This window comes from Myiozetetes cayanensis, unplaced genomic scaffold (assembly GCF_022539395.1).
Source record: "Myiozetetes cayanensis isolate MyiCay16 unplaced genomic scaffold, myiCay2020 scf17, whole genome shotgun sequence".
Classification (NCBI taxonomy): Eukaryota; Metazoa; Chordata; class Aves; order Passeriformes; family Tyrannidae; genus Myiozetetes; species Myiozetetes cayanensis.
This window is the reverse complement of record NW_026087378.1, coordinates 16,998,364-17,011,461: the sequence shown is the minus strand read 5'-3', so window position 1 is coordinate 17,011,461 and position 13,098 is coordinate 16,998,364. Positions and strand designations below refer to the sequence as shown.

Sequence of the window (13,098 nt, the reverse complement as noted above, 5' to 3'; positions counted from 1 at the left end):
TGAATGATGAATATCATTGTGCTAAATGGATTAAGGCTGTTAGAGTCTGAATTTGATGGAAAATACAGAAAATGTGATTTAAAAAGAAAAAGATGAATGAATGAAAGTGGACTGTAAAGTTCTGAGTTCCTCAGTAGCTGATGATTAAATGTCCTACTTGAGAAATGAATTAAACAGGGATCAGGTGAAGTTATACCTAAACTTTTATGCATGATGGCAGAATCTGAATGCACACTTGAGCTCGAAAAAACTGTAATACTTTTGTCTGCTTTTGAAGATTCTTGAACTAGAGAATTTATTAAAGGCATATAATACTGAAAAAATATTTGCTGTACTGTTGCAGGAGCTCACCTGCAGTCCTGCACACTTAAGCCTGGTTGTTAAAGCAAATAGAGTCTAAAAGTCTCAAGCCCCAAGACCTGGGGCAAGTGTTCCTCCTGTTGTCAGAGCCTGTCTGTGCAGTCTGCCCCTGATGTGCTTTTTGTGCTCGTCAGCCGGATCTTGAGGCTGTAGAGGGAGAAGTGGTGCTGACCGTGCAGGTCAGGAGCGTTTACCATCCATTATATAAACCAGGGGAAATCTCAACTGTGCAATTGCACATGCCTTTGAATACCCAGATAAAATCAGCACTCGAGTGCAGAGTGTCTGGCTCACCCCAGGCAAGGCTGAGTGGGGGTTGGAAAAAAGGATTTGGGCATTTTTTTCCATTTTGTGTTACTAAAGGCTTTGTTCTTTGGCTGGTCAGTCTGCAGCCCTTATGGAGATAAAGTTCCCTGCAGGTTTTGGGTTGCTTGGATGTCAGCAGTTCCAAAAACACACTGAAATTGTGTATAAACAAAAGCTTGTGTTTCAGACAATTAGTGAGTGATTAGAATTTCCTGAATAATTATGAAGGATGGATCCAGTTTCCTGAGTTGCCAAATCTGGAGTACACTGCCATACATCTTGGGAGGAAAAAACTGAACTGGGAACAGCACAGGATTCTTCCTTGGAGTAGCTCACTGGTTCTAGGCTTAATTTTATTCAATATTTCATTGCAGTGCTGCTACTTCTATATTTCTTTCGTGCAAACGCCTTCTATTTTGCAAAAGATAAATAATTGAGGGTTACTGCAGTTTTAGTATTCCAGACTCCTCAGTGGTTTTGAGGAACCTTTTAGTAACTTCGGCACTAAAAGTTTGTATAGAAGCCTCTTCAAAATATGCCTAAAATGTTGCTGATCCTCAGGGAAGGGCAAAACCCAATGAATGTGAATAAATTCTGATGTGGTCTTGGTGCCCAGGCAAAACAGGAGGGGATGTAGGGGAAGAAGGGCCAGAATCTGGTTTAGAAAAATGAGAGAAAATACAGAACCCCACTGGAGGAAATTACTGAATGTTTAATTGAAGCTTAGGTCTTCTTTTGATTCTCCATTCCTGGTGCCTTAGTATTTAATGCCATGAATTTGTGGCTGTGGGCTTGTAGTTGTTTGGAGTTGCTTATTTTTCAATTATTCCTCATTTATGTGTGCTTTGCTGTGTGGTGTTTGTTGCTCAGCCACTTTTCTCAGGGTGGAAGTCGTGGCCACTCCTTTTCTCAGTGCTGTTCTGCTTGAGGGCTGAAGGGCTTCTCATGGAATGGTGGAATGGTTTGGGTTGGAAAGGGACCTAAAAACTCCTGTTGTTCCCCCCCTGCCATGAGCAGGGACACCTTCCACTGGACCAGGTGGCTCCAACCTGGCCTGGGGCACTCCCAGGGATTTTCTGGACCTCCGGGAAAGCCAGAGGTATTAAGCAGTGGTGGATATGAGATTTTGAAAAGGCTCAGTGTCTGCAGTGATCCCCTCTCCCTGGTGTGTCCCATGGCCATCAGTGCTGTCCCTGTCACAGCCCCTCAGGCCCCTCCACGGGCAAGGCTGTCCTGGCTGGCACAGGGAACTCAGCTGGGACAGAGCTGGGGGCACGTGGAACCAGCAGCAGAGACCTGGACCTAAATTCCCTGTGGGAATCTAGGAATAACCCTGGAAATATTTTAACCAGGCAGCCGAGTTGCAGATATGTAATCTTAACCAAGGCTGATTTATTTTTGATGAATCTGAAGTCTCTAATTACCAGCTGACCCTGAAATTTGCTTCGGAGAAGTTCCTTATCCTGCTTTTAACCTGGAATGCTGTTAACCCCTAATCGTTGTGTGGGGCAGGAGGGTGTGTTGTCTTGTTTACCCTTGAACATGATGTAAGGAAAATTGTCCAACTCGGAGCTTTTGGAATTTGAATTTTTGCCCGGGGTGTCCACACAGCCCCCCTACTTTTGGCAAGGATGCTCCAGGGAAAGTGCTGTGCCTTTGGGAGGTGCCTGGAGCCGGTTCAGGGCTGTGGGAGCTGTGTTGGTGTAGCAGTTTGGTTGGAGGGATGCAGCAACTGGCTCTCAAATGCCTTGGCTGCTCCCGAGCCCTGGCACTCACATGTGCTGCTCTTGTGCTAATTGGAGAGGGCAGCGGTGAAATGCAACTTTTTAAATAATTTGTGTTCCTTGTTCAAGTCCTATAAATGATGAGTGGGTCTGAAGAGGCTTCTTTACACCTGCCCTAAAAAGAAGAAAGGTGACAATAATCTTGAGTTAGTATTTTCCCCTCAAGTTTTCATTTGTGGATGTTTTTTTAACACAGGAATTAAAAGCTAAAGGGGCTCTTTACTAGACATTGAGAGAGTTTCTAAGGTAGTAAATACAACTTAATGCTTCCATTGTACCAGTCCCCCTCCCCTTCCAAAAAAGCTTATCATATCTAATCCTCCTGCCTAACAAAATCCAGTTTTTTAGGGTGGCTTTTGGTATAGTTGTAGGTGCAAATGTTCTGAACAAGTATGTAGCACAAGACAAGTGTCCATGGTGTAGTCAGAGCTCTAAACACTGAAGCTTTGCATTTACTTCAGAAGTTTTAATGAGTTAGCTGAGTAACATGGTTTGAAGTTTCCCTTGAGTCTTAAAAGTACAGAGAAGAAACTGTTTTACCTTGGGATGGATTAAGATTGGAAGTGCAGATAGGTTCTACCTGGAAGGTTTATATGGAAAATAGATGAACCATTAGTGCAAACCCAATAATAATAATTGCAGCTGAGAACTTGAGGTAACTTCTCTTAATTAAAAACAAACAAACAAAACAAAAAACCATAACAAAACCCCACCAAAATAAAAAAGCAAAGCAGTACCTTGCTGCTAATGTCTGTGTACCTTCCTACTTCCAGTTTGTCAGGGCCATATTTCTGATTGAAACGTTTTGTTGTTAAAATTGTTGTTTGCAGGAAGAAAGGATTTCCCTTTTGAGGTGTTTGTCCTCTGGAGCTGTGGAAGTTAATTGAGAAACGTTCTAGGAAAGTGGCTGCCACTGTTTGCATTGATATCAGTGATAAGCTCGATTGCTTTGATAAACAGTTCAAGTGTTGAGGTTTCTCTGCTCTGGGCAGGGAGTGGAACCAAGACAGCTGAAACTCAAGCACCACTTGTAAGCTGAAGGTACAAGGGCAGCTCCTCTGAGGCTGGGAAGGGGCTGCAGAGCAGCTGGGTGGGAAAAGAAGCCAGTTGGCAGTTGAAGTAAAACATTTGCAGGGACACTTGCTGGGTGCTGTGTCATAAGCTAAGAGAGGATTAGGATTATTTTAGTGATGCCCAATCTCGCCCTGCCAGCTCGAGCTGAGCCCGTGGGCACCGAGGGGATGTTCCAGCAAGGCTGAACTTGGCCCCCAGACCTGGCCTGGCTGAACTGCAAACTGCTTTTGCCATTCCTTCCAGGGAGCTGATTCTGCATCAAAGTGGTGCTTGGAGGGGCAGGTGTAGAGGGAGTGGTTTCTGTCTCTATTTGGGGCTCAGTGTATTTATATTCAGCAGAAGAGTTTGCGTGATGTGCAAGTTCTGCAAGCCCTGCTTTGGTACCCGGAGTGGTGCAGGGATGAGTCATCAAATTGCTACAATTACACAATTCAGTGCTCATTGTCCTTGGAAATACAACATATTTTTATAGGATGGATAGAAGCAGGTTTGCATTACTGACTCTTTACTCTGACCACTCGGGAAATGAAAATGGGAGTTGAAGGTGTCTGTGAAACACTTACACAAGGGCTGTGTTCTGAGGGGTGATCCTGCAGCACCTGTGGAGGGAAGCCTACCTTTAAGAACTAATAAGCTGTTGCATATTTAAAAACCAAACCCAGCAAAACCAAACAAAACCCACCCCTGAGTGTCTCTTGGGATTGCAATAATTACATTTTTTTTCTAGTGACGTCAGCTTGCTCCTTGGAAATTGAGACATGCTGGAAAATAGCTGCTAGCTAGATCAGAAGTGTTTTGTTTCTTATTGCAACCTAAATTGACTACTAGTTTAGTCAGGTTTTTTATGTAAATCTTGATGAGAATATGCATTACACTAATTCAGAAGCTCTGAAAGCCAGCAGAGTGATTCTGCTCTTACAGTTCTCCATCAGCTGTTGTGCTTCACAGATTGGGGTATGAATTAAATCCCTGCTCTGCCGGGCAGGCTCAGGCTGCAGTTTGGGCACACAAGTGCCCATTGAAAGGATGTGCCATCAGCAGCAGCTCAGTGGTGGAGTTGGAGTCCTTCGTGTTTCATGGATCAGGAAAGTTATCCTGAAGTGCTGGGCATTTTCATGTATAATTTTATTTAAAAAACAAGTTATGGAGTCTGACTCTGGACACAGCCCACAGTGACCTGACTGCTGAGGGCCACCAAGATGGGCAGAGGATGGAGCACCTCTGCTGGGAGGAAAGGCTGGGACAGCTGGGATTGTTCAGCCTGGAGAGGAGAAGCTTTGGGGTGACCTGATTGTGGCCTCCCAGTGCCTGAAGGAGCCGACAGGAAAGATGGAGAGAGACTATTGACAAGGGCCTGGAGGGACAGGACAAGGGGGAATGGCTTCAAACTGCCAGAGGGCAGGGTTAGATGGGATATTGGGAAGGAATTCTTGGCTGTGGGGTGGGGAGGCCCTGGCACAGGTTGCCCAGAGAAGCTGTGGCTGCCCCTGGATCCCTGGAAGTGTCCAAGGCCAGGTTGGACGGGGCTTGGAGCAACCTGGGCTGGTGGAAGGTGCCTGTGGCAGGGGTGGGACTGGATGATCTTCAAGTTCCCTTCCAACCCAACCCATTCTGGGCTCAGCTCTACCTGGAGTCACATGTACTGAAGATCCACAGTTATGTATATTCAGAGGATCAGCAGGTTGATTTTGGGATGAGTTCCAGGCAGCTCTGATACTGCAGAACCAAAGTTCCCATAGTGGTACTAATTGCTGGTTATCAAGAGGTTGGTGATTCAACAGGATGACCTTTTTAGTAACTGTGTGTAGTCCTTAGAACCTGAAAAATAATTGACCTGGAACATTTAGGTGGAGAATGCCCTGAGCAGAGGCAGGAGCAGGCAGCTGTTGGTTTTGGGGAATTGACTACTCTGGCCAATACTTCCTAAAAAATAGACCCTTGAGAGATGTCAAACTGGGTATGTAAAAGCATGAGGTATCTTTTAAAAAAACTTCCCATCTACAACTTGTGGTCAAACTACACCAAATACTATTTGTTTGTAGCAGCTTGAAGCACAAACTGGGTAACTGTGCTGGTGCTGAATTCTCCCTGTTTTCCTCTCAACTTTTTGGTGGTTACTCAGAGGCCGAATAAAAATTGATGCCTTATTTTCAGTGTGAGGGTTTTTTTCTAATTTTGCCTTCAGCTGTTGGCTCTTGGTAGACTCTTTTAGTATTTGAAGTGTATTTTTGTTTGAACTTCCAGCAATAGCTGCACTAAAATAAAACCTGGCAACTGGGAGAGCAGCGAGCTAGGTAAGAAATGGAGCGTGTTCAGCTGAATTTGTGCAGATCTCTACTGCTTACATAAATAGTTTGGTTTGAGCTGAAACAAGCAGTTACTAATACAGATGTCAAATATAGACATGTCTGTGGTCAGCAGACTTAACTTTTATGTTTGGGGGACAACCAGCTGTCCCTGCCCAGCCGTGTGTGCTGGGGCCAGGGAGGCCAGTGGGGTCCTGGGGGCATCGGGAAGAGCATTGGAGCAGGGCAGGGAGGGGAAGAACTTGTTGGCTGGGCAGTGAGCCAGCCCTGAGCAGAGAGCAGAGAGGGTGTGGAGTCTCCTCCCTGGGGATATTCCTGAGCTGTGTGGACACACTCCTGTGCCGTGTGCTCTGGGCTGGCCCTGCTGGAGCAGGGAGGTGGCACCAGATGAGCCACTGTGGGCCCTTCCAGCCTGACCCATTCTGTGACTCCTGTGGTGTCTCAGGTTAGAAGGGATCCATCAGGATCATTGAGTCCAGATCCCTGTTCATCACAGGACTGCTGAAAACTAAATCAAATTTAATTTGATGAACCTGGGAGCTTTGTTTTCCAAGTGCTTTGTAGTGACTGTGGGCAGTGGATTTAGTTTATCCAAAGGCAACCTGAGTGAGGTTAAACCTGTAGCTGAAGGTGTGTTGCTGCTCTGTGAAACCCAACATCTGTATTGACCAGATCTGAATAACTGTCCATACCCTTTATGCTTATACATGAATCTTTGATATCATTGCTTCATATACAGCCCATGGCTGTGCTTCCAAAGATAAACATTTTAACAGGCTCCTGGTTTAGCAAATGTCCCTTGCACCCAAAGGAGAGACTCATCCTCATGATGAAATGCTTTAAAGCACGTGGGGTTTGTGGCTGTATCGCAGCAGGAGGCCACGAGGGCAGATGCTCCTCAGTTTGGATGGTCCAGAGGGTTGCCCAGCTCTGTCCCTTCCTGCTGTGCTCCAGCTGTCACACGAGCTGGGGATTCCTCTCCTTTGGGGACTGTGTCATTGGTGCCTCCAGCAGTCCCTGGGCAGAGCTGCTTCGGGAGGTGCTTTAAAGCTCCAGCTCAATCTGCTGGGTTTGACTTCAAAGTATCCAAGTATGTATTAGTTATTTTTTCTTGTTTCTTCAACTTCTTCAAAGTCAGATATGGGCATGATTTCTTCTTGGAGGTCAGAGCCTGTTTACTGAACTGTTCTGATTACTTTTGCTTATTTTGTAATTTTAACTGAAATTCCCCAGTGTTTTCTCCAGAGTGGGAATCTTGTGAAGAGTTAAGATTTTTGAAGACTTAGCTTGGTCCTTAACTGAGATGAGAATTACTGGTGTAATCTCAAGGGCAGTGGGAAATACAAGTCATTGTTTTCTATCACTTTCCCTTTCATTATAGCCAAAATATAAGACTGTTATTCTTTTTTTTCAAGGTAACAAAACTGTTGTCTAGTTTTGTCCGTCCATCCTTTGAGTGCTGTGAATCCCTTCTTTGTTAGGGCAAAGTTTATCCCCAGGGAAGCTCAGTGATGTTGTCTGCCCTGCTGGGTGCTCTCCTGCACCTCCTGTTTCTGTCCCAGTTCCCAGGATTACCTGCTGTCACTTCCTAATTGCTCTCCCGATACTGGAAGTGGAACTGGGTTAGGGAACAAAGCTGCACCGGGGCTGTTCCTCTTCCCAGGCAATTAAAGTGACTCAGGGCACTCCCTGGGTGCAAACCTGGCTGTTCCCTGCCTGGAGCCTGGAGCAGTGGCAATCTGGATTAGCCTGTGCAGGTTTGATAGATTCCTGCTAGCAAAGGTGCAGCTTTTCCTGCCCCTGCTGAGGGAGGTGAGCCCTGGAGGCCCCCAGCCCTTCACCTGCAGGAGGACATCGCTGCCTTTGCACCTCATGTTGTGTAAACACAGAATGTGACACCACTAAACTTGAGATATTGGTTGCTACCAGATATCCAGGGATCTTAATGGAAATTGGGATTTATGGGGTTTTACAATACTGACCAATCTTTTGCCTCTGGGGATCTTTGTTTTTCTCTTGGAAGCTTTTCCTGATCTCCAAAGGGAACAAGCCTGATGTAATTAGGCTTGTCAGCACCTCTTTCTCCTTGAGTAATTCTTGAACCTGTTTGCCATGTTCATCTGCATCTCACAGAAATCCCAAAGACTGGAGCTGTTGTGGAGCAGAAAGACTAAGGAAAGCCTGAAGTTCCTATGGGATGCAGAAGTTCAAGGGACCAGCCTTTTCAACTTGCAGAGCAATGTGGCAGTTTTACTGTCATTGCTGCACTTTTCTGGGGTGACTCAGCTCACTTGGCTTTTCACAGCTGTAAGGCAGCAGCAGAACGTCCCTGCTCGGACCCAGGGTTATCTCTTGCTGCCATTGCCAGTAGGGATGGAGAGCACTTACTCCAGGCTGACTAATTAAGGAATGACAGCTGGTTGGAAATAATCATTGCACTTTTGCAAGAGCTGTGAGCAGCTTCACGAGAATCTCTGGAAAAGATGAACGTATAAACAACGTGAATTGACACTGTTTAGAAGCTCTGCTTCCCCTCTGAGAAGCTGCAAGGCTCTTGTGAGGGTCCAGAATCACACCTGGGCAGTGTCTGCCAGGGCAGGTCAGTACTGCAGGGGCTCATGACCCTGCTGTGTCACTGGAAGGAGAGGTCACTGATGGCATCAGGCCTTGCTGCTGTTCAACTGCAGGAAATAGGTTGAGGTCTGTGTCGATGCCGCTTTAGGGCCACCTGGGAAACCAGCAGAGGTGGCTTTATGTAGAGAGTGGGTGGGGTGAACAAGGAGGTGCAGGTTGAGAGAAGGGAAGAGTTGAACTTGTAGATGCCTATCTTTGTTCTTGCACAAGAGCTGGAGGCCTTACAGAGCCAGGACTGGTGACACCAGTTGTTAGGAATTCCGAAATTCTTTTACCAAGTGCTGGGAATGGACAGGGTAGATTAGATTTGTCTAATTGCTCCTTCCAGACAACAGGGCAGGATCCACTCTGTCATCTTCTGGGTTAGGTTTAAGTGCTGGAGAGAGAGATTGCAGTCTGAGCTAGGATGTGTGTGACCTGGGGAATGACCCTGAAATTAAGTGTTTAAGACAGAAGCAGAGTGAATTTATTAGGAAGAGAATATATAATAGTGAAAACAAACAACGTATTTGGGAGTGAAAAGGGAAAGGATGAAGGATTTAAAAGCTCTAAAATATAGTAAGAGAAAATGGAGTGAGGATGGGAAAAGAGAAAACAAGAAACTGTAGCAGCAGATACCATTACATTAACACAGCTGCTGCTTCCTGGTGAAGCATATCTACATAGAATGTTAAATTTCCAGCCTAAAAATCAGTCTGTGTCGTCTGCCCTCACATTCATGGCTCAGATGTTGAGAGCTGGAAAGGCCCTGGGGGTGCTGGTGCCAGGGCTGCACATGAGCCCAGGTGAGCCCAGGGGGACAAGAGGCCGATGGCCCCTGGGCTGTGCCAGCCACGGTGTGACAGCAGGACCAGGGCAGGGACTGTCCCTGTGCTGGCCCTGCTGAGGCCCCTCCAGGGCTGTGTCCAGGGCTGGGCCCTCCTGGAAGAGACACAGGGAGGGGCTGGAGCGTGGGCAGGGAAGGGAACGGAGCTGGGAAGGGGCTGGAGCAGCAGGAGGGGCTGAGGGAGCTGGGGGGGCTCAGCCTGGAGAAAAGGAGGCTCAGGGGGGACCTTCTGGCTCTGCAATCCCTGACAGGAGGGGGGAGCCGGGGAGGGTCGGGCTCTGCTCCCAGGGAACAGGGACAGGAGGAGAGGGAACGGCCTCCAGCTGTGCCAGGGGAGGGGCAGGTGGGACATCAGGAGGAATTTCTACCTGGAAAGGGTGGTCAGGCAGTGGTAGGGGCTGCCCAGGGAGGTTTGGAGTGCCCAGCCCTGGAGGTGTCCCAGGCAGGCCTGGCCGTGGCACTCAGTGCTCTGGGCTGGGGACAGGGTGGGCATCGGGCACAGGGGGGACTGAATGATCTTGGAGGTCTTTTCCAACCTGAATGATTGTGCGATTCTGTGACATGCCAAGGATGTAACATCTCCCCAAATCCTGCTGCCCAGTTTTCTTTCCCTGGGCAGCAGCAGAGGCACAGAAGAATTGAGTGGGCGACAGAACAGAGGGAAACTGGCTCTGCCATCTGCCTGGGGTGGAATTCCTGTCTGAGTGTGGGACCTTGCACGCTGTTACAGGGCTGCTCTGCCACAGGTTCATTGTATGTGCCTGAAATGAAAAGACACCACGTTTAGGAGGCAGTTCTTGGCCTCCCTCCCAGGAAAAGCTGGCAGTGAGCTGAGGTGTTTCCCGATAAAGGCATAGTCTGCTGTGACCTGCTGAGGGAAAGTTAGGTGGGGGCTAAGTTGATAAAATGTGGGATTTCTGCTGAATATGCTGATCCAACCACCTGTGTTTGGTATTCCCTGTGTTCCTTGCTTGTGGCTCACAGGATTGATACATTTCTTTAGCCTTCAGCTGCTAAAGGAGATGCGATGTCCCTCAGCATTTAAGGACATACTAATGGGAAACACCATTAACATACATAACATACCATTAACAGCACACAGTCGCTGTAATGACATTTCTGCAGATTCATATTGAAATAAATCAAATCACAGGAACCCTGCAGCCTTCCCTGGCAGCGTGTTTGCTTCCCAGAATGGTTTAAGTGGTGTGGGCTGGTTGGGTCCCAGTGAGGGTGTGGCTGATGTGTGTCCTGGGCACTGTGTGGGGGACATGGTGGTACCCCGGGAGAGGGCTGGGTGGGAGCAGGGAGCAGTTTGGGATAACTGGGATGGCCCTCAAGAGACTGTCACTTTAAAAACTGGGCAAGGTGTGATTTCCCTTCAGTGTTACTGGTCTGTGTCTGTCCAGGAACACTAAAATATGTGTATCTGTGGAGTCACCCAAACCCTTTCCTGCCTGTAGCCCTTCCTGGCTTCCCCTCTAGCCATCTCCCAGGCTTTGTCATTGTCCTGTGTGTCAGGACTGGGCAGACCTGAGTCTTTCCATCAGCCTGTGGCCCCAGTTTTTCTAGTGCCATCTGCAGGCCATGTGACACACGTTTTTCCATACCTGGCTGCAAGGCAGAAGAGGGTTCAGGGTAACCTGGAGCCATGGCAGTGGGGTGAGGGAGGAAGGCTTTGCTGTACAGGTCATACTGTTGATTTCTCCACGTTTTCTGGGTTTGGTGCAGTACATCCTTATGGCAGAAAGAGGAGGAGATGAATGCTTTTGAGGTGGAATTGTGTTTTGAGTGGGGGTGGATGTGGTGGTTAAGGGGTTAATCCATAATCCACGATGACAAGAGTGAAGGAATTGTGTGACTTATTCCATCATGTGTTTTACTTGAGGGTGTTGTTCCTCTTTCTGCTGAGGCAGCTGATGGAGGGGAAGGAGGCTGAAATAAATGCAGACAGTGTTTGAGGCCACTCAGCTGGTGGTGCTGACCCCTGTGCTGGTCAGCTGGGCAGAGGATGGAGCCCAGGGCTGGGCTGAGGGACTGGGGGGGCAGGGGGAGATGGGGCTTGTGCCCTGGGCACCAAAGGGAGCAGGCGATGGACGAGGGACGGGAGGAGGGAGAGCTTTTGGGAAACCAAGGTGAGCTCAGAGGAACATTTGCAGCTGAATGTTCACAGAAATTCTTACATCTCTTGTTGGGGAAGAAAACAGAAGGGAGGGGCAGTTCTGATGTGGGGAGAGCACTGCAGTGAAGGCAGGGGCAGAAAGATGGGGACTGCCAAGGGTTAGAGACACAGAGGGGCAGTGAAGTGCAGAGTTGTTCTGCAGAGAGCAATCCCTGTTCCTTGTGGTAGCTGGAGCTGGGAAAAGCCCCCATTCTGTTGCATGTAAGTTGTGTATAGTGATTTCTAATTTTTTTTCCACGAGCTGTATGCAATTTAAGTTTGGCAGAAAGTGCTGGTTGAATACTTTGACAGGTTTAATTGCTTTGGCTTGAGTAGGATGAAAGTGAATTTATTTCCCAGTGAGAAAAGCGTTGAAAGGCTGCATGAAAACCTGTCAAAGGAAATTGAAGTGGGGTTGGGGAGTTATCTTTACAGTAAATGGAATTGATAAACATGTCAGTTAAAAGGGGAATTTATTTATAATATTCAGGTTTTGTGACCAGAAGTCTTTGATAGTTCTCTTCACTAGGAAAATGAATTTTATAAGTTCAGTTGATTTGCTTCTTAATAATGCTTGTAGAGCAAGGAATTGTTACAGAATAAAAAATTGAAGTGATATTTCTTCTTTTTTTTTCTAGAACACGTCAGTAATGGAGGATCAGAATGAAGATGAGTCTCCAAAGAAAAATACCCTGTGGCAGGTAGGACTAACATTCTTGTAAAAAAGAGAGTTTACATGATTTTGTGTGTTCTTGCTTCTGAGAAACATCCAAACCTTGTGTCTGTATAATCATCCTTGGACGTGGTTCAGTGTATCATCCTAAAATGAGCCCAGCCTTGGAGTGAGGGATGACACCATTGAGAAATCCTGGAGAAATCACTCGCTCTTCTCCGATTTTGTGGTTGGTGCTGACCTTGGGAGGACCATTCTGCGTCGAAGGACACTGGGGAATGAAGCTCAGCTGTATTTCTGAGCGTGGCACTGTTGTTTGAAAGGAGGAATTCAACATGGCAAGGACTTGCAACCAATTTGCTTTGAAGGAGTTGGGAATATTTCAGCGAGCTGACAACTGGTCCCCAGCAGCGTGGTGGCCTCCCGAAGGGCTCAGAGGAGCCTGGCATCAGTCTTAGGTTCTACTCACTAATTAGCAGTAACTCCTGGGGTGGTGTTCTTGTAGCATCCTCATTTGGAGCCCCAGGATTTTAATGAGGTATTTATGTGGATGTCCCAAACACTGACATGAGCTGGTTTTCAAATACAAACCAGATCCTGGATGTCATCTCAGTCCCGGTTTTCACTTAGGGACAGGCAGTTCAACACTGACATGAGGATTGAATTCTTGTGTTAATTAGAGTATTAATATCCAGCTTTGGTGTGTTGTTAATTTAACTGCTGGAACCTGAGGAGAACATTTGTAGAGGCAACTGCAAAGTGCTGCAGAAAGCACTGGGTTAATCTGGGAAAGCCATGGCTGAAAAGAACTAAATTCCTTGGTGTTTAAATGTGAAGAAGTATAGAGGAATTCAAGACTTTCAGTGTAAGAAGTAACTTGGAAGCAAAGTGCTTTCACTCATCTTTGTCAATGAGAGGTGAAATTTATCTGGTGTAACTCATACCTCGGAGAATGTGTTTTAAAACTTAGTTTT

The 13,098-nt window shown here is 47.0% G+C and overlaps 1 protein-coding gene across 4 annotated transcripts in view; it reads left to right on the top strand.

Moving 5' to 3' along the window:
• The window catches only part of FBXW11 (F-box and WD repeat domain containing 11), a 71,614-nt gene that overhangs the window by 23,751 nt on the left and 34,765 nt on the right, over positions 1–13,098 (top strand). For all 4 annotated transcript variants that reach the window (XM_050312336.1, XM_050312337.1, XM_050312334.1 and 1 more), the window contains one exon: positions 12,090–12,152. In XM_050312336.1, the coding sequence (XP_050168293.1) occupies positions 12,090–12,152 (63 nt within the window). The remainder of the gene's footprint in view (positions 1–12,089; positions 12,153–13,098) is intronic.